Source organism: Aquila chrysaetos, chromosome 1 (genome assembly GCF_900496995.4).
Source record: "Aquila chrysaetos chrysaetos chromosome 1, bAquChr1.4, whole genome shotgun sequence".
Taxonomy (NCBI): domain Eukaryota; kingdom Metazoa; phylum Chordata; class Aves; order Accipitriformes; family Accipitridae; genus Aquila; species Aquila chrysaetos.
The window spans coordinates 18,894,445-18,915,592 of NC_044004.1; the positions used below are offsets into that span (position 1 = coordinate 18,894,445).

Sequence of the window (21,148 nt, forward strand, 5' to 3'; positions counted from 1 at the left end):
AGCCATTTACTGGTATTACTTTGAAGTTCTCTACTTTTATCAAAACAGTCTATACTTTTGTGTTGATGGCTATGTTTGGAATGTGCTATTTTATGCACAGTATTCTGCTGAGAGAATAAAGTGATGGACACATATAACCTCTGTTATATAGTATAACCTCTGTATATAGTACAATGCATTAGACTTGTTCATCTGAGAAAAACAAGTAGAAAAGTTAGTTTTCTGATATACCTGAGGATCAGGGGCTGAATCCAATCCCAAAATAATTAATGTGAGTTAATTGAATGGGCTTCATTTAGTGACTTCAGTAATGAGGATGAAAAATTGCCCAGAGGGAGAAAGAACTGAAAACAATTTTTTTTTCCAGCAATGTAAATCATCTTACTTATTATTGAAATATAACAAAGAAACATTTATTTGCAGTGCATCATTATTGAAATATAACAAGGAGGAGTCTATCTGCAATGTTAAACTACAAAAAATTTCCTTTGAGTTATTATTTATAATTTATTTTACAAGTTTAAAAGAAAATGAATTATATTTCTTACGTTTGGGAAAACAGAATCCTCTAGAAAATCTCCACACTTTAATAACAAGATAGCATCTTGTGCTGAAATTAAAAGTGTATTCATATTACAAATATGTTGTATTAAAAGACTATTCATGTGAATAAGAGGTTGAGAAATAAGGCCTGTATTTTGAAATATTTCAAAGGAAATACAAATCAGCAAAGAATTTTTTTAATTTGCAGTCCGTGCAATACCATAAATCCATCTACTTGCACTTAGTACACCACAAATTGAAATCTAAAACTATTTTCCATATATATTTCATTGCGTATGTGTATATATGTATTCTATGTACTATATGTCTCACAAAGGAGTGTATGCCTCTCTATACATACATACATGAGTTCAAATATATAACATTGCTCATAATAAAGAAGAAACAGCAAGGTTTGTCTTAAAAAGACTAGGTAATATGAAGCATTTATAACTGAAGAAAGTATATAGGAGTACAGCAAAATATACTTGCTATGCTACAGTAAAAATCCTACTGTAATTCATTTTACAACAGCTTTTTATTGGAATCTGAGATGAGACTAGCTGCTTTCTCAACCAGAAAGTATATACTATTCGTAATAAAATATAAAGTCGTGAGTATTGACTGATGCCAACACATTTCTGGTTGGATTCAGAGCGCCTTTTTTGTTTAAAAAGTCTCAACAGGTTGAAGCTATTTATAACTCTATTGCTCACCATGATCAAGTTTTAAACTTGGGCTCCTAGTTTTGACAGTGAGATTAAGAGATCTGTCGATGTGTGTCTCGCAATACTCAAACGGCTTCACTACTCTAGCAGCTGATGCAACTTTTAATCTACTTACTCTCACAATAGCCAGTGAGTTAACTAGTACAATTTTCACTGTTTTCTAGATTTCCTAAGGTCACAAAGTAAAGGAATCATAATGAGGGTTCCTGAATGCCAACCCAGCTTTCCTACTATTTAACTGTGATTCTTTTAATTATGTAATTGTAGTTGCTGATAATTGGTACCCATCTGACATTGACAGAGAAATAATGAAGTACCTTATAAACAACTCAAACTACAGAAGAAATACAGGGAGAGGCTGAATGCAGGTTAGCTGATAGTCTAAAGATAATAATCACACATATTCTTGTAAAAAATAACTAACACTACGTATTTCAATGTAAACAATAGCACTGCTCTACTGCTTATTGAAGGTGATATCTTTCACCAGAAGTGGTATTTCACAATAAGTGGAATACTCTTCTGTTGCCATCTCAGAGGGAGGAATTCAGATTATTGCTTCCTAAGTATAACTTTGCAGGACAGATGCTGACCAACCCAGTTTGCCTTAGCTCAAATTTCATGATGATGTGTAGAATCTAGAACTCCATCTTTTATTGAGAAACAAAGGAATCTAAAGAATTTACAGTGCAAGAAGAATATAGATAAAACTGCTGGTACGTAAGTTAAACATTATGGCTGCATTTTTCAGATATAGCTAGGCTGAAACCAGTCCTTCTGTTACTGCGGGTATCTGGAGAATCACAACTCAGTAAGGTGTCCCACCTTCCCCATTAGATTACAGGGAAATATAATATTCTCTTTTTGAGCATGGAATGCTACATTTACTCTCCTTATGCAGAAGTACATGCTCAAATATAACGTGATTAACACAACGTATAAAAATCTAATTCACTGAAACTCATAAGCCTTTCTATTTACTTTTCTAATTATGCTATTTTATTTTGAAAAATTTTGAGGACCTCCTTACCTTGCTACTTATTCATTTGGTCATAGATCACTAAGCAAACTAGACTTCTTTTTCCCCATGCTTCTCAACCATCTCTCCCTCTAGTTCCTCTAATTTCACTTTCCCACTCCAAACCCAGCAGTTCTATCAGCAAGGAACAAACGACCTTTGGGAGTATCATGAAACAGTCAATGAACTGTTGCACTTCATCTTGGTTTGACTCATTCAGTGAACTTTGGTCGATATCCCTCCTTCTAACTTTCAAAAGCCCTGTTGTCTGAACAATTATTTGATTTATATGACCTAACTCATTCTTTCTTAAGTGATTAGTGGAAGGCTGAAAATGCACCCAAACTATGGACAGATATCTATCAGAAATATTCAAGGTCTGTTTATCTATGTACATATCCAAAAATGAGGTAAAATGCACATATGGAATCCATCCATCTACTTACAAGCAAATATAAAATAATTAAACTGCACAATAGCCTGCCATTTTAATATGGAAATACAGACTATTCAGCAGTAACATATTTTACAGACAAATAATGAATTGATCAGTAATGACAACTTTTTTTTTTAAACATTAAAAGTGACCTACTGGCCCCTATGTCAGGCCTTCCATTATACAGTTGTCCCCTTGGGATACCATAACCATTAAAAGTTACTTCGTTTTAAAATTTGGTACACAAATTCTTAATTTTAGATTATTTCTCTCTCTTAAACAAATGTACACACATGCATACACACATGCACTCAATCTACTGTTAGGCTTTTTCTAAAAGTTCATGGACTACATACTTTGGAAGGGTGTACTACATTTCTGTAAAAGGAACAGTCCGTTTTGTGCTTCTTTTTATACTGCTATAGTAACACGAAGCAGTTATACAGCATTAAGTGTCCAAATGAGACTGCAAAACTAGCTTTATGGCTGCTTTTGCAATTTTTCCCAAAGGTAATTACATAAGAATTTTTATTATGAGTTAAAATGCATACTAGACAATGAAATTATAGCATAATGTCTTTAAATTATGTTATTATCTTCACATTACATGGAACAGATTCAACTGCTTTGTAAGTCTTGATGTTCCATATAGGTCTGCATGTAATAAGATACATAAATCCCTACAAAATTCACTGTGTATCTCCCATGTCTCATTACTATCAAAGGTCAAAGAATTCTGCTCAAAAACTGCATCAACCATGGAACAAATAATTTAAGAAGTCGAGACCAAAGGTGACTATGTTATTTCTACATCAGTGCACTATTGTGGATAGGTTTATTCCATCATTGTGCATATTTAATCTTGTTCTATAATGTCACTTTAGGCAATGATTATTTATGTCTTTTCAAATATCATATTCTAACAGTAAAGCCTTCCAGATTATCACCCCTAGAGTACATTAATGATTAGGCAATGCTCTTCTCTCCTCACCTATACTCAGCTGACCAAGTGCAGTTATTTTTCAGAAGCACACTTTGTCATACCAAATCTCTGTCATCTTAGAATGAATTATTTTATGTGGAAGTACATTTTAAAAACAGCCTGAGCCTGAAGCAGTGGCAGAGTGCAGAAAGAAAACACTTAAGCAGGGTATTCTGTAGGAAGCTCCCGGTATCCACGTCCTGGGATGCACATTGGCTAGATGCAGGCTTTGCTACGGGTATCAAATATATGTTATCTACCTTTATTTTGGGTGGTTGTCTCCATATTCTGTGAGAAAATACCTCCCTCCCTTTCAAAAGATATGTAATTTTGGCCAGCAATGGCTGTTATGATTGAGTACTGACTGTTTTCTGTGTGATTTTTCCTTTATCTTCTGATCCCCTTTGTTGATAAAGAATCCATTCATTTTAGTATCCTGTAACAGTCAGATGGAGCGTTGGTCGCGGTTCATACATGTAGTACCTCCTGATAAAACCTAGTACTCTGTTTTTATTCTCTGAGTGCTAATTCAAATATATTTTACTCTGTTTGCTTTTCAAATGTGTTTGTAGTCAACACAGGTATTTATAATGTACTTGAACAATGACAATAAAATGATCCTGAGAAAGGGCCATCTGATCTAGTATGGAGGCAAAAGTGGTAAAAACCTAGATATCTTCAGATGAATGATCTGCTTAAGATGAATACTCACCATCTCTTGAAATTTCAAATGATGCTCAAAAGTAACTATATCTTTGCAAAGACGAATAGAAGGAGAAGCTACCCTACCTGCTTGCAAATAGTCAATCCCTCAGACTAAAATGACTATCACTAAGAACGTTTTCTTGGGGGGGGGGGGGGAATCAAGACTAGGAAGATAAAAGTCCAAGTGGAATATCCAATGACTAAAGGGAAGGGGTCTCTCAGAGGAACGTGGCCAAAAGGAGCCCTCCCCAAGATAGGATGCAAATATACGGTGTGATCCTGAGCCAGAGAGTAAAGTTTTAGTACAGTGGGTGAGTGCATACTAAAAGGAAATGTTTTATCTAAGCAGTCCAGAAAATTCATGCCTGATCCTTCTGTGAACTCTCAGGTGAAAAGACAGCACGAAAGTTGTCCTTACGGAAGTCATCCTGTTTCTATCAGTATTTTCAAATCTCTTAAATATTTCTCTCTACTTTTCACACAGCCAGGACTAAACTTTGAATTCAGACTGGTATGGATCTAAAATTACCTATTCCTCAGTGGTTCAGATGTTCTGGATGTTAAAAAACATCTGGAGAAGTCCACGGGAAGTAGTTGATGAAAAGATCTCAATAAATCAATAAGACCTTCCTTGAAACTTTTAAGTAAATTGTCCCATTTAATTCATAGTTTGGTAAAAGCAATTCTTTAGGCTGACGCATGATTTCCCTGATTTTGACATGAAAGAATGATTTTTGCTCTTCTTTATCGAGCACATTACTTTACACTTGTATGTCACTTGTGCATCTTATCATTAGGTCCAGGTAGGAAAGCCACTAAAGTAAAAAAGCAAACCAAAACAAAATCTTCAGTTTCAATAAAATTGTGTTAAGATTACAGTCTTCTTATGTAAGAAAGTTAGTCAAGATGGTGCTTCCCAAACAAAATCACGCTCCCAAGCCTGGAAGAGCCTAGTTTTTGAGGGAAGGTGAAGAGTAAATAGAACATCTTCAACAACCCTGAGCTAGATGCAACAGACAGTTACAAGTTTCAGCAAGTTTCAGCCTGTCTTGCACCCAACATAAGCATACAGAAAGATACACGTCCAAGAAGACAAATGCTTATAAATGAGCATATTGAAATTCACACCTCAATTTTTACATCAATCTGAGATTGGATTTCAAGCAGCAACTTGATGCAGTTTTGCATTTGGTCTGAAGTAACTGCTCTCTGTTGTGTAATCTATAGATGCTTCTATAGACCGACTTCCCTATAGTGACCTTGAGTCCAGAATGTCTGTCAAGATTTACAAAGAGAATTGGGGAAATGCCCAAAGAAAAATGGCAATTCACCTCTGAGGGGAAGAATTATGCTTCTGAAAAGGTAATGTTTGAACCTTTACACCTTTCATCTAGCCACATCCAGCAAATAAAGAGTCTATGTGCACAGCTGCTAATATATTTGATGCTGAAGGAATCATTGGTTGTCATTTCTGGTGTGAAAGATTCACTGATGATCATAGGAAGCCTAACACTACTATGTACCTTGATGCCATGAATTGGCACTGGGATATCAGCATCCATGAACAGAATTTTTTGAGGCAGGTGATATTGGCTTACTCAGAAGAAAGTACTTCCCTTGATCCTACAAGTGTCTCCAGAAAAGAAAAAAAGACAAGCAGAAAGTGGACATTTCACCACGTGAAAACTGAACAGCTTACTGATAGCAGATCCTAATCGGGTGCTATAAGCAGCTGCTGAGAAGAAGCAAGGGAACATGTACTGCTGTGTGGTATATTCCTTATCTTTCTGTTTATCGTGGAGTTATGCTACACTGCATCCCATTTGGTTGAGAGAGGTGATACAGGAGAGGGAGCACTACAGGAGAGTCTGCTGGAAGCTGGACTTGTAGCACAGCCACCAGTGCACAGGTAGGACATCCAAATTCAGGTAATTCTTATCAGCCACATGTAGACAAGGAGAAAACTCCCTTGCTTTTGGGGGTTCTTTTTCTCAGAAAAGTATGAAACAATAGAGAATTTGTCAGCATTTGTCTTTCCCCATATCATTCATTTTCTAAGAGGAAGACTCATACTGCACTTGAGGCAGTATTTTAAACCTTGCTGGTTTTGTTAAGCCGTAAGGGTAACTAACAACATGTTAATGCAGATGGCTGCAGACAGACCTAACCTTATCCTCTCTGTGCTTTTAAGTATCCGAGCTACAAAAAAGGCCACATTTTAGCATGTTAGCATGACAGAACAAATCAACTCAAATGCACTAACATGACTTCTGGACTGGAGGTGGCTTCTGCCCATCCAAATTAGGTTAGAAAGAAAAAAAAATGGTCTTTGTGTACCTGCACAGAGCAAATACATCCTGAGACAGAAAACTACCTCTATTTAAAGAAAATACCCCCCTTCCTCAATTTCCAAATTCTAGCTTGTCGTGGTTTAACCCCAGCCAGCAACTAAGCACCACGCAGCCGCTCACTCACTCCCCCCCCACCCAGTGGGATGGGGGAGAAAATCGGGAAAAAGAAGCAAAACCCACGGGTTGAGATAAGAACAGTTTAACAGAACAGAAAAGAAGAAACTAATAATGATAATGATAACACTAATAAAATGACAACAGCAATAATGAAAGGATTGTAATGTACAAATGATGCGCAGTGCAATTGCTCACCACCCGCTGATTGACACCCAGCTAGTCCCCGAGTGGTGATTCCCCGCCCCCACTCTCCCCAGTTCCTATACTAGATGTGACATCCCATGGTATGGAATACCCCATTGGCCAGTTTGGGTCAGCTGCCCTGGCTGTGTCCTGTGCCAACTTCTTGTGCCCCTCCAGCTTTCTCGCTGGCTGGGCATAAGAAGCTGAAAAATCCTTGACTTTAGTCTAAACACTACTTAGCAACAACTGAAAACATCAGTGTTATCAACATTCTTCACATACTGAACTCAAAACATAGCACCTTACCAGCTACTAGGAAGACAGTTAACTCTATCCCAGCTGAAACCAGGACATAGCTAAAGCAACAAATTACTCTATTTACTCTCAAGTCTGACTTTACAGCTAAATATGTTTATTGATAACTGTAAGTGAACTGCTCTTTGCTTTGCATCACGGTAAGAGAAATTAAGGACCAAATATTCCTACAATAGCCTTGATGGCCTATAGAGTTGAAAGACATGGAGGAACCAGTGGGTCCTACTAGCCAAAAGATTTTGAGTTTGTGGGACATTCACGTATCAGACATTAAATTTACATCTGAATAAGCATTTGAAAGGTAATAGCAAGTTCTTGAAACTATCAGAAATTAGTGGAAGGAAAAGGGGAGCAATAGGAGGGTCTAGAATAGGTTGCAACACTGGTTGATTATATTCACAAGCAAAAGAAAAACACTTCTGTATGAGATGTTATACTTCAAAACATAATCAATGCATGATGAAGGAAGAGGCACGAAGTTTGTCCTTTTAAAGACTTTGATTTATGCAAGTCCCCCGACGTTTACAAAATTGCTTACACATATTTACATAATGTCTCCATATAGCTACCACTTGACAGATGTTCTGGAGACACAAATGCAAAGTGTATCTTTAATTTCCCCAGTCTCTCCCCTCCAAGTTTCTGGTGGATGAATTCCCTCTAAGCCTGGTGTTGCTACTTTGCTGCTCTGATCCGTTGCTTCAGTTCTGATCACCCTCCTCTCCTCCCCTTCCAGCTGAGTAACAAAAGAAAAGCTTTGGAGAGAAGCTGTCCAGCAGCAAAAGTTTCAGGCAAGGAAGCTGGAGGGAAGATATTGATCAGCTTCAAACCACTTTCAAAGTAATGGAAGAGAGGGAAAGGAGACTTTCATTCTCTTCTAGTAAAAGTGGTATTGATTCAATTCTGTCCTTATAACTGAAATAGCTCGCTGGCTCCAGTGGAGCCAGCTTTCTCCTCGTTCTGGTCTCTCTTTCCTGCTTATTGGAAAATGGAGGATGGATGAAGTAGAAGAACGTAGCCCCTAGTCTGGGACACAGGATCAAATCACATTGTCTGTCCTGCCAAATGTTGAACACTGTAATAAAACTAAGCAGATTGCATGGATTCTCCTACTTTCCCATGGAGGAGTGAGGGCAAGTCAAGCTCTTCTTCACCGTAACTCCTTTGCTATGTAAAGTAAAGGAGGGCAGTTGTCCATCATAGCACAGTGACTCATCTTTTTGCTTGTTCAACTGAAAGTCCATTTTTGCACGAAAAATGACTGCGCGTGGCAAAAGAGCTGTACTGGGTAGAACACGTCCAGTAGGTAGGTTAAAGAAGAAATTTTTCTGTAAGTGTACTATTGTTTTATCTTTGTTCTTTTTAAAAATAATACTGAAAGTGCCTGGAATACAAGATACAGAGTATTTTATAGCTCATTATAAATAACTATAAAAATAAACAATAAACAAGCTGTTGCATTTTCACAGTACAAACAGATTAACGAGTAGTGAAGCTGAAGCTACCTCTACACTTCTCTGGACAGAGAGGAAAAGTGAACTGGAAGGATGGAAACACTCCAGTTACTCAGTCCATGATGCTTTTGTGGATCACTTTAATTCTGCCCCCATTATCTGCTGGTGACTCTTGGTTTGGGCTTAGACAAGTCACTCTGCTGACAGAAACTGCCATGGCGCATTGCCATAACCTCACTAAAATCAGTGGAGTTGTAACAAGTTTGCAACTGAGGATTTGTCATTTAGCTGTCTTCTCTGTCCTGTAATGGCAAACATCGGGACAAGCATGCTGCCTTATCTTTCAGTGATATTTTCAAAATAAGTCAATATATTGGGGATATTAAGACAAACATGTTACGGCATCAGAAAGCCTAATTACGGGAACAGATTTGTTTCAGCATATGACTCATGCCCTGCCTCCATGGGGTAGATGGGGAGGGTTGATTGCTCATTTTGGTTTCAGGATCAACACTGGCCATTCAAATATGGTCCTCCTTGTATATCAACAGAAAACCTGTCCTTGCATTCAGTAGGAGAACAAAAACCCATTAGTTCTGAATACCCTATAAAATATTCCTTAATCCTTTGGGGCAGAATTCTTGTTTAATAGTAATGGCAGTACCCAAACATGGAAGAGTTAAATAGCACAGATCAGCCTTAGGGGAACTGGAAATCCCCCAAGTCACTGGAGGTATTCACACTGCAGATGTTATAAACATAGCCACTATATTTTATAATGTTTAATCTTCTTACATTTAGAGATCAGTTTTATGTTGCTAGGTACTTTTGAGTGAATTATTACATTATCATGTAAGGAAATGCCATGGCACTAACAGGTGCATTGAAACAAAATATTACACTTCAACTGAAATATCGTCTTGAACTTATTATTTATATTAAAATCAGTATAATTTCTACCAGGGGGATTTTTTTTAAAAGGTGATTTAATATAGTTGAAATTATATGAAACATTTTCGCACAGATGTAATGGCAGTATCATACTGTGAGAAATCAAGAAAGGGATGTAACTGTACCTCTGTTAAAACACCAATATTGCATTTAAATCTTTTTTTTCTATCTGTTACCATGTGTTATAAAGTTGAAACTAACACATACCTATCTAGTAAGAGAATTTTTTAGATGTTAAAAATGCTACACCTCCAGAGCATAAAAAAAACCAAAAAGTGAGCACTGTTATGAGAGAAAAATTACTCATTTGTTTAGAATTCAAAAAGTAATTTTACAATTCCATAACCAATACATTATATAGTAACACGGCACATATTATACATTCTCACCACATACGGTTTTAAGGATGATGTATTTCAATAGTTCAGTAACTATAAAAGCGCTGTGTTAAAGATTTCACATTTTATCAGCTGAACAATTTTATGAGGTTACTATGTGAATCTGCCTCCATCAAAGATCCTATTCCATGACGAGAAGTTAATGTTTCAGAAAACTGGAGTGCTCTCCTTGGCTGTGTGATTCTGACTGAAAGCAGTTAGAGAGCAAAAAGCATTGGTTTGGGCTCACACGTACAAACATACTGACAAAAGCAATATTTTTTGAGCAAGGGCTTCAATGAGTGAATAGCTTTTGTTTACTACAGCACTCCACAGAAGACATTTTGTTAAAAAGTTGAAAAGTTGACAGCAAAAGATCTCGTTAATAATTGAAATAGCCTATTTCTATAAAATGTGAAAAAACCCCCTCACTTTGTATAGAAATAAAAATCCTATTAAAATTGATGTGAAGCCCTCTCAGAGTAGATGAAATGATATGACCCATATAGTAGACAGGACAGTAGAGCAGACAGGAATCTGAGCAAGCAAACAGGAATTTTAAAACATATATTCATTATATATATTTAAAATACCCACATTTAATGTTGGCATCTATGCCTTTTTTGAAAGGTGTCAAGCAAACTCGATCCTAAAGCTTATACCTGTAGTAACAGTGTTTTGCATTTATGTATGAAATGGATTTTTAACACGCAAATACTAATACAGAACAAAACTATAAATGCATCATATATCAGAAGAGCAAAGTGTGTTATGAACATGAACTGAACTAAGATCCACTTAATCTATCAAGTTTTGTAGCAGTGAACAGCTTTCAAAGGCAACTGACAGGTGTTATGTTCACAGTTTTCAGTCTTTCTAATAAACATCCACTCACAGACACTTGGCAATTCATTGTAAAATACAAATCTTATGCTAGCATCTACTTCTGTTTTCAATAACAAACTAAAACCAGCAGAAGCAAACTGGGATTTTTAGTCTGAATGTTATTTTCACTTTTCAAGCCTTTTCGTTTCACAGCTTTTATACCTGATGCTCTCTAAGTCTATTTTAGCAGATCAGACACCACACCTACAAACAGCGCAAAGTGCAAGTGACCACTTTACCTTCTGAAAAATCAATCAGTCCCAGCAAATGAAGCAGCTTCAGAGATGCAAATATAATCACAACAATACCCACTGTTTGCAGTCCCTCCGACTCCCACTCGAGAGTCAACATTCTTCCAACAGGCAAATCATTCCAGTCTTCACACCAGTTTGCAATCAGAGGGAAATTAGAGGATTTTACCAAGAGTTTGCTTTGAAGAAAGTTGCAGTGGTGTAAAGCAGTGCTGTACGGAGCTGTAGCGATTCACCAGCCACTCTGGCTGAGACAAAATATCAGACAAAGCCCTGCATCTTATGCTTCTTTAAGGATTCGATTTCATCAGTACCGAGTCCTCTTAGAAGGCTGAGGTGGACCATGAACCCCTGGGTATGACATTGTATCCGGTGATCAGCCTTACTTCAGAGCTGCTGGAGGAACATCTGTCTCGGAGCCGGAGACTTGGCTGTGTCAGTGCCAAGAAGAAACGCTCCCTGGAAACTTGCACGAGGGAGCACACTGCTGTCGGCACTCTGCGCTCCAGCCCTTCCAGACCCAGGCTTTGCGAATCTCCCCCAGCTTCGCAGCCCTTCCCCAGCTTCTCTTAGCGCAATTTTTGTTAAGTTTGATAAAAGACAGTTTGCTACAGCCAGACATCTGTTTTCACATGTGCTAAATGCTGCACATCAGAAAACTACTGCCCTCTGCATTAGAAAGAATAATGTTCAGAGAAACACTGTCCCTTCCTCTTCTTAAGCATCACCAGAATCTAATTAGAATCTTCAGTGGAAATGAGAATGGAAATTAAAGAAATACACATCAGCATGATCGGTGCCTCCAGCTAGCAAATTATAGGGCTGTCAAGGAGACATGCACTGCCCAAACCCCCGTTCCGTAGCCAGGAAGAATGTATTATTTATTGACTGAGAAACAAAACAGTGCTTTTCTGTCTAAGGATGTGAAGCTAGAAGTGCTGAACCCCAAACTCCGATATATATGAATGGGAATTAGGCATTTTCCACGGCTCCTGGGAAGATCTTGCCCAAGCTATGCATCAGGGGCAAAAAAAAAAAAAAAAAAAAAAAAAAGAGGCTTATGATCCCAGCTGATTTATTGGATAGTCTGTATAAACTAATTGGCCTGTGTTTATTAATGTGATTACCAAGAGGATACTCAGTGTGAAGAATAGGCTCTGAACAACATTTATGCAGCACATGCATAAATATTATAAGGTTAGGCCTAAATGCTTATTCTTGTGCCCATCCTAATAATTTAACTAAATCCTGTCCACTGGTATACAAGGCACTAGAACAAAGTGAGGTATCAGATAAATAATTTTAGACACCCTTATTACTAAAGAAACACATATGATCTAACACTAAAAACAATCTCATAAATGATGTCCGGTATCAACCACTCATCTTAGGTAGCTTAACTCTTTCCATTAGAAACAACTTTGACTAACTTTTGAGAAGCTCAGAAACTTTTAGTTTTGTTCAGAAAGCCGTTATAATTTTATATCAGCATAATATCAAATTGTAACGTTAACAATCTATTGTTTATGGACTGCCAGGTAGAGAAAGAAAAAAGGTAATCTCCATCTTACTATCAGCTTTTTTTGTTCTTCTTTGAATTGTATTCAGCCTGTATTGAATTAAAATAACTAATCGGAGTCACAGAGTTTTCCATATAGGCAGGACTCTAGAATCTGCATATTTTTGTTCATTTGAAAAATCACATGTATACTTCAGTTAGTTTTCACTATATCCAGGCAATAGATAAGCAACAATATTCTTTGATTTTGCTCTTCTGGGTATTTAATACTAGAATATCATGAGTTCTGTATTATTTATATATGCTCTCACTCTGATCAGTTCCTTTCCCTATTAACCTGTAGAGCTAAAATGGTGTTTAAGAGGAAAGCACAATGAAAATAAATCAAACCAAATCAAACCTTACAAAAGAAAATGCCATCCTTTACATGAAGCACTGAAACCAGGGGCCAACAGCTTGTAAGATACAAGCATTGCTCTGGCTCGTTGTCTTTCCCTAATTCCTGCTTTCATTTTTGACATTGCAATGCATTCAGGAGGTGATTTAGTAATGTATTTAAGTTTGGATAAACTTTCTTATGATTCTTCAGTAGGTTGCATGGGGAAAAAAAAGCGGCAGCATTGTTAGGAAGGTATCCCATCTAAACTGTGCACCTTCCACTGGCCATAAATTCCTCTCCACAAAGATGTGAAGCAGAACCTTTACTGTTTGCTGGAAACTCAGGTGCTATCATGCTGTGGGTTTGCTGAACCGTTAATTATGGGAGAGCATAACCACGTTAGTACTAAACCCCAATACAGAGCACTCCTGAATTAGCAATAAACATGCACACAAAAAAACAGCATTAGGCTGAACTGCCCCTCCGCAACGAAAGGGGAGTACATAGTGCATGCAGCACAAGGCTGCAGCGGGTGGGGATGCAAGGCAAGGCATGGCATTCCTCAAAGGATGGAGTGGAGGAGTTCACGGCCATGGACTTCTTCCTGCTAATTCCTTCCCCCTGGTGATTAGCTGTGCAAGCATAAAAAGAAGTACAAGTTTTTCTCTCCTAAGTAAACAGACAACAGAAACCTGTGTTGAAGTACTGTAGTAGATACATCTTATCTCTAGAAGCACAGATCCTAAGTGAGTTCTGAACTAGACAGAGCAGATATGCCAAAAATCAGAGGACTCTATAAGAACAAACCCACTCTGGAGTCCTTAATTTTTTCCACAAACAATCCCAAGTAATTACTGGCTACTCTAACCATTGTAAATAGAATGATTTATGTATGGAATGCAATTAATATAAAAAAAGACACCTTAAATACGACAGTGTATTATGTATAAAGTAAATATTAAGATCTGATTGCTGTATGCTTGTAGAATACCTACAATTTTCCCCTACTTCTTGGAAGAAGAAAAAAACACTCAGAAATATTATTTGTAAAGTTTAGATATGGGAAATTGAATTTTAATAATTTCAAAGTTGACTAAAAGCAGAGAAGATCTGTCATTTCAAACCAAACAATATTCCGCCTAATTTAACACATCACAAGTAGCAGCAAATACTTGAGAGTAACATGCAGGATGCTACGAATTGAACAATTAAGGAATAAACAGTTCTGAAATCCTAAAAATAGCTAAATAATAATTCTGTGATTAGTGTATTAGGATATAAAATTTCCCTATAATTTTATATGATTACACAGTTCTTTCAAAATTATCTGGTATTACCATACTTTTTATATACATTGGTAAACTAGTTTAATTCCAGTAAAATCTTAGTTTTTACCTATAACCTGTCACTGTAATTAGCACAATAAAATGAAGTATGTATCTTTCTTTTGCTTTGTTTTCATAAAGAATTTTTATTTTACTTATTTAATTTTTATTTTAATGCTTACAAGAAGTTTTCACTGTAATTTATAAACTCTTCCCCTTTTCAATTTCTTCTGACTTTTGTACATGAGAGTAGAGAAATATGAATGCCCACCTGATCCCAAATACATTGAAGTGTTTTATGTCTTTCCACTATATTTTGTTTTTACCATCTGCTTGTAAACAGTATCGGTCTTTTCAGGCTTTTCTCAAAGAGAAATCTCTTCATATTTATAATGATTTTCATTTCTCTTCTGTGCAGACGTTCTGGATTTGCTGTTGGCTAATGTGGAATGGGGCTGATGAAAATTGAACAGTTTTCAAGGCAAGGATGTATTATTATTCATTAATTGACTTGAATTATACTGCTTTCCTAAGTGATGAAATCTGCCCAGTGTTGTAACTAATTTATGGGGGGGGTGGGGGAGTCTTAATTGGCTAGAAGTAATCGTTCATTAGACTCTATTTGATATTTTCCCCCAATGTAGCTGAAAAGGGAAACTGCTGATGAGTTAGAAATAGAAACAAAATTTGGAAGTATTAATTAGCTGCCCTTCTTTCTGTACTCTCTTTTTCCAGAGGGAAATGCCAGTCAGCCAGAATAAAAAGACACTGTCAAACACACACAGAAAGGGCACGTATGTACAGGTCAGATGAACTACCAAGCTTCAGCTTCTTGTTCATGCCAGATCCAAGCTTATTAGAAAAGTTACCTGACGGATAATGAACTTAATTCTCCTATTAGTTAGCCAGTAAGAAATCTGTTCACAGGCAATAATCTACAGTTTTCTACACAGAAAAGTTTCTATCTTGGATCTGCAGAAGAAAACTATGTCCACTAGAAAGCATTTAGAGAACCAGGAGAAGCAATTAATTTTCACACATCCTTTCCAGAATTATTCTCAGGGTAGAAGAATTGTTATTTTCTGAATGCAACATCTCCTGTGTAGGTTGCTACAGCTAGCCACAGAACATCGTGTAATTTTCATGAAATGCTTAGAAAAATGATACTAACGTATCGAATCACTTTGTTCGTCTCGTCAGTGCTGCAGCTACTGAAGAGCACAATATTGCACTAGCAGATTTTTTATCCAACCGAAATTGCAGGGAAACTTTTGCTAGTGAGAAGAGCTAGGTAGAGTGTAATTACCCAAGATTAAATTTGTCAGGCTTCATATATCATCTTTAATATTTACACTAAGTGCCCTAGATCTTTAATGACTGTAAGTGAATATAGGCTGAAAAAGAAAAAATTCAATACCTGTACAGGCAAGGTAAGATTCACTGGTTTGTAATCAAGGGAGAAAATGTGATATCCAAGCTTCTGAAAGTTTGGTCTCAGAAGTAAATTACACTAAAATAATATTGTAGCTATAGCTGTATAAAGTTGGTTTCTTCATTTTAGTATTCTGGTTCTAGGCTATGGTATGGGGTTTTATTACTTTTTTTCCTCTTCATTTCACCTTCTGACTCTCACTTGCTCCTAAGGTGCTTTTGTTCTTGCTTTGATCTAAATCAAAGGACTGCTGCCATTACTGATCTGAAAACAAGAGTTGAAAAGAATCCCAGAAGACAACCATTACCAACGCCCCCCCATGACATAACAGCTACAGGTAGTTTCATTTTTCTATAAAATCAACTGATATAGCATGTTATACAATTAATTAATATAGCACGCTATACAATTATGCTTAAAATAGCTAGTGTGGAAGTGGATTGTAAATTAAATGGCATGGCCATGGGAGTAACAGTAGCATTTCAATTTATTTAGCTCTAGCAAAGCATTAGAGAGAGGCTATCTCTTTCCTAAACAATGTTATGTTACATTTAGTAATAGTAAGTAATCAAATTCTGGTTTGTTTTACTGCAAAGCCCACTGGCTTGTTTGACAAATGCGATTATCTCTAAATTATGTGACTATGTCTTCAGCCTACAGACTTGTTTTTCTTTTTGTATTAAATCATACTTGATCTTGCAGCAGCAGGAATTGCCACTACCAAGCCTATAAGCATAAACGTATGTCTATACAGGAGAAGTGCAGTATAATGGAACTACTAGGGGCCAATCAAACCCAACTACTTTATTAGCTCTAATACAGCTGTGTTATCATAAAGCTCAGACTGGGTTAACCGAAACAGCAGAGAATCATCAGTAGAAGTAAACTTGCCCCAAAAAAGCTTGCTGTAGATTGGTTCTAAAATTAAACGATTGTTGTTTCTCTGGCCATTGAACTACTTGAATGAGAGTATTTTTCAGAAAGCTCAAGCCCAAAGCATGCCTCACCTGTACATCTTTAATTCCCACCCCTTCTTTTGAAGTATAGTCTGAGTAAATCTTTGACCTACCTTCCTCTGACTAACATTACGAGACATGTTTTCCTGCTTATAACAAAACATAATTTTTTTCCTGCACGACCCTCCTCTTCTTCAGTCTTTTCACATTTCCAAAGAACACAGTAATAGCAGTGTCTGATCTGATTTTCTTCTTTCACTACTATTTTTTAATTATACATTGAAGCAAAAGGAAGCCCTTACCATTTTATTTATGCAAACAAGGAACTACTGGGAGGCCTACAGATCAAAATGGTAGAAATGATGGGACAGAGTAGCAGCATTCACAGTTCCACATTCAGTCATTTTCTGTTAGCCAAATTATGCATATAGCACCTTACGCTTGCCCATATATCTAGGAATCTATTTTTTTATGGACTGTGCAGTTAGATGACCTCAGATGAGTTCCTAGAGAAAGGGACGGGTGTTTTCTGCTGTGATGAATAAGAAAACAAACAAACTGTGTATGCTAGTAATAAAAGCTAACATTCTAGTAAACAACAGGAATATTCACCATCCCAACTCCAAACCAACCATCAATTTAAAATCCTCAACCTATCCTGTGCAACACCTCTGTTTCAAAAACTGGTGTGTCTGGCTCCCTATGGTTCAATGAATGGTTAGCAAGTAAACTAAAGAAAAAAAATGTATTATTAAACATGATCATAAGAACATCACCACCATGCAGCTCTTTTCTTGTGATGCACCTATCTTTCTCTGATATAAAATAACCCATGTACAATATTTCTTTCCTTGCTGCTTAGAAAGGTGAAGCACTGTCTTTTTCCATAGCAACAAGAAAATATTATAAATCAGTCTGAAGTGGCTGACATATTTCTACATTTGATGTACTTGTTAAAAGATGAGTATATCTGTCCTATAAAGATGAGCTACAATAAATTAACTTATATTACATGGCTGCAGCACATTCAAGAAAGATAACTAAAAAACCCCTGTAATCATGATCTTGTCCCTTAGGTGAATATAACAAGACTTCAACTATATATAACATATTCACAGATTTGACTACAGATCTGCAACATGTGGTTACCATTCAGAATTATGCAATATTCAGAATTAGTCCATAGCATCTGCTTATGTATTATTGTTTGATTTATTAACAGCTTTTGAAGCATGTCATTATTTTTTTTATCACTGACAAAAAAAGATGCTTCATCAGATGAGGCCACACCTGGATTACTGTGCCCAGTTCCCAGTACAAAGGAGACATGGGCATACTGGACAGAGTCCAGCAAAGGGCCCCAAAGATGTCTAAGGGACTGGAGCACCTCTCCTCTGAGGAAAGGCTGAGAGAGCTGGGACTGTTCAGCATGGAGAAGAGAAGGCTCAGGGGGGATTTCATCACTGTATATCAATACCTGAAGGGGAGTTGCAAAGAAGATGGAGCCAGGCTCTTTTCAGCGGTGCCCAGTGATAGGACCAGAGGCAGTGGGCACAAACTGAAACACAGAAGGTTCCCTCTGAACAGCAGGAAACACTTCTTTACTGTGAGGGTGACCGAACACTGGCACAGGTTGACCAGGGAGGCTGTGGAGTCTCCATCCTTGGAGATATTCAAAAGCCATCTGGACATAGTGCTGGGGAACTTGCTCTAGGCGGCCTGGCTTGAGCAGGGTTGTGGGACCCGATGACCTCCAGAGGTCCCTGCCACCTCAACCATTCTGTGATTCTAGGATTTACATGCCTTCCAATAATATTTTAGAACTTCCTCTCCTGAGCAGAACATTTTTCAGGTGATCTAGGTTTTTTGTATTATACAACTTGATTAATTTTTATGGGCAGTAATTTTGGGGCTAAACCTAATTCCAAGTACACTTGAAAATAAACTTTTAGGGCCAGATCTCTTCTTGCTTCTGGACACTGAAAACTGGTTTTTTTTTTTTTCTTTTTTTCTGTATAGGGCCTGAAATTCACTCAGGGTGAATGGGTTTACTGCTGAGAGTAGCAACAAAGGAGTAGGTAGGAGTAGCAATGAAAGAAAATGAACAAGGATACAGGGATATAAATGCATATAATCCCTACACTGAAAGGAAAAGGAGCTTTTTTCTCTTTTTGTTTTTTCTTTTTTTTTTTTTTTTTCTTCATTCAGAGCTTTCATTCTATTGGGAATCTAAGAGGCTTCTAAAGCCTTCTAATTCCACCATCAAAATTATAAGTTAGGTAGAGTACTAATAGTTCAGGAAATTTAAAGGTTTTGTGAGCTAGACTCCCATTCTTCCACAAAAGAAAGAGAGGGAAAAAAAATTATGGGGAAGGGATTGGAAGAAATAGCATAACTTGATGTTTCTCAGCTCCTAATGCAGTTTTCTTCTTGGCTTACAGCCCTATCCCAATCTAGGAACCTACAGTGATATTTGAGGATCCATGCAACACAATGAAAAATTTTCTGCTCCAGCAATTTTGCTGTTCTAGCACTCTGGAAAGCAGCAGCAGTGTAAAACCAAACCCTGAAGGGAGCAATGAGCTTACAATGCCTTATCACTTAAGTAAGTAAAAGCAAGGTTATAGCTCTTCCCTGAGGAAGCATTATAATGTCCAACTAACTGCAGCATCATGAGGCTCTTGTAGATGCTGAAATGAGGGAAGGAACAAAATACAGAAGCACACTATCTTGAAACTTCAACAAAACTTTAGATACCACTTTTGATTGTGTTATGCTACTGCAGAGATCAAATCTTTTCTTCTTTAGTAGCTTTGCAGGGTTTACCACAGCCTCTGTAGTATCCATGCTTAAAGCTTAGATAAGCAGATATTCCCTGAGGCACAGCAGGTTTGTGGGTCATGAGAAGGTCATTTTCACATGCTTCTTGACATACATATGGCCCATACCCAAATTCCATAAATGAGACACCTGCATGCCTTTCTCCTGTGAAGCAGGGAGCCGACTGGAGACGTGAGCCGAGTAACAACTGGACACCAATACGGTTAAGGTTGTTCTCCTCTTTAATTGTACAACACTCAGTTATATATTGTTTCTATTTCCTATCACGTATAAGCCATTTGTTCATTGGTTAGCATGTGTCATTCACGCGCCTAAACAATAATCTAATTGGATAAGTTCTTCTGATCACGCGAATGGTTCCTCCACTTGCATCTTGTTGCCAGTCATGTATACTCGACCTTGTTCTACTTTTTATGCTTGCTTTGCAGTTTCATTTCTTCCCCATGTCGTATTATCTTGAACAGTTTCGATTCCTCGCCTTGAACAGTTTTGGTGCAGTTTCGTTTTCCCATATTCTTTTCATCACTTAGAGTCTGTTCTCTGTTATCAGTCCTGGATTGCCCAAACCCTGCAGTATTTATTCCATGACTGTTTTCTGCAAGAAATTCCTCCACACTCCTGTTAAACCAACATGATTTGGAGCTGGCTAGGTTTTTAAGCCATTTTAAAGCCATTTTCAGCCATTTTTAAGACCAAGAATATTTTTGCTGCCATTTAGTACTTCAGGAATCATTTCCCCCCAATAATCTATGAATTTTAATTTCTCTAATCTTCTCAGAAGCAATTTCCCTAGCTTTCCAATCATGCTGCTCTTTTCTGAACTCGCTCTAATTAGGCAAAACAGTTATATGGAAAAAATTTAGTAACTAGTTTTTAGGTAGAGTTCAATTAGTCATGAGCAAGATTGTATGATGAGACAGCCAGTCATAGCCTTAGCATTTCATTAACATCCTCCTCTCATAAAAATAACATCAAATATTTAATAAAATTGTCTTGTTTATTACTCAAAAGCAAATAAATTTCAGCACCCCTTTCCCCCCAGCATTAGATGCCAATGTATGCCCTTAGTTTCTAGGAACTTGTATTTCAGCTGAGGTACCCCAAAAGTGTGCCAAGACTTCAGCTCATTCCCTCACTGCAACTGATGTTCGTTTTGCTAATGTGTTTTTTTTTTTTTAAACTTATTCTTAGAGATCTTTCTTTGCTAATACTGACAATAACACACGCTGTCTTTCACTGAAGCGAGTTTGTGGTACACTGGAGAATAATTAGGCTGTTCCAAGGATGCCTGAACAGGTCTGACAGTTTGTTGCTCTGTCCCTAGCATGTTGTCCTTTTGCGCTTGCTTTGGTGCTTGTCTGATACTGTGTAAGCTTTCACAGATTGCTAAGTCAGCCAAA

At 37.2% G+C, this 21,148-nt stretch overlaps 1 protein-coding gene across 13 annotated transcripts in view; it reads right to left on the reverse strand.

The window, feature by feature from the left end:
• KCNIP4 (potassium voltage-gated channel interacting protein 4) overlaps positions 1 to 21,148 on the reverse strand; it is a 472,256-nt gene that overhangs the window by 112,471 nt on the left and 338,637 nt on the right. Inside the window, exon 1 of one of the 13 annotated variants that reach the window (XM_030011700.2) lies at positions 11,285 to 11,923. The exons of the other annotated variants lie outside the window; for them this stretch is intronic. Coding sequence (XP_029867560.1) covers positions 11,285 to 11,396 — 112 coding nt within the window. The 5' untranslated portion in view covers positions 11,397 to 11,923. Of the gene's footprint in view, positions 1 to 11,284; positions 11,924 to 21,148 lie in introns of those variants that run through there. 13 annotated transcript variants of the gene reach the window in all.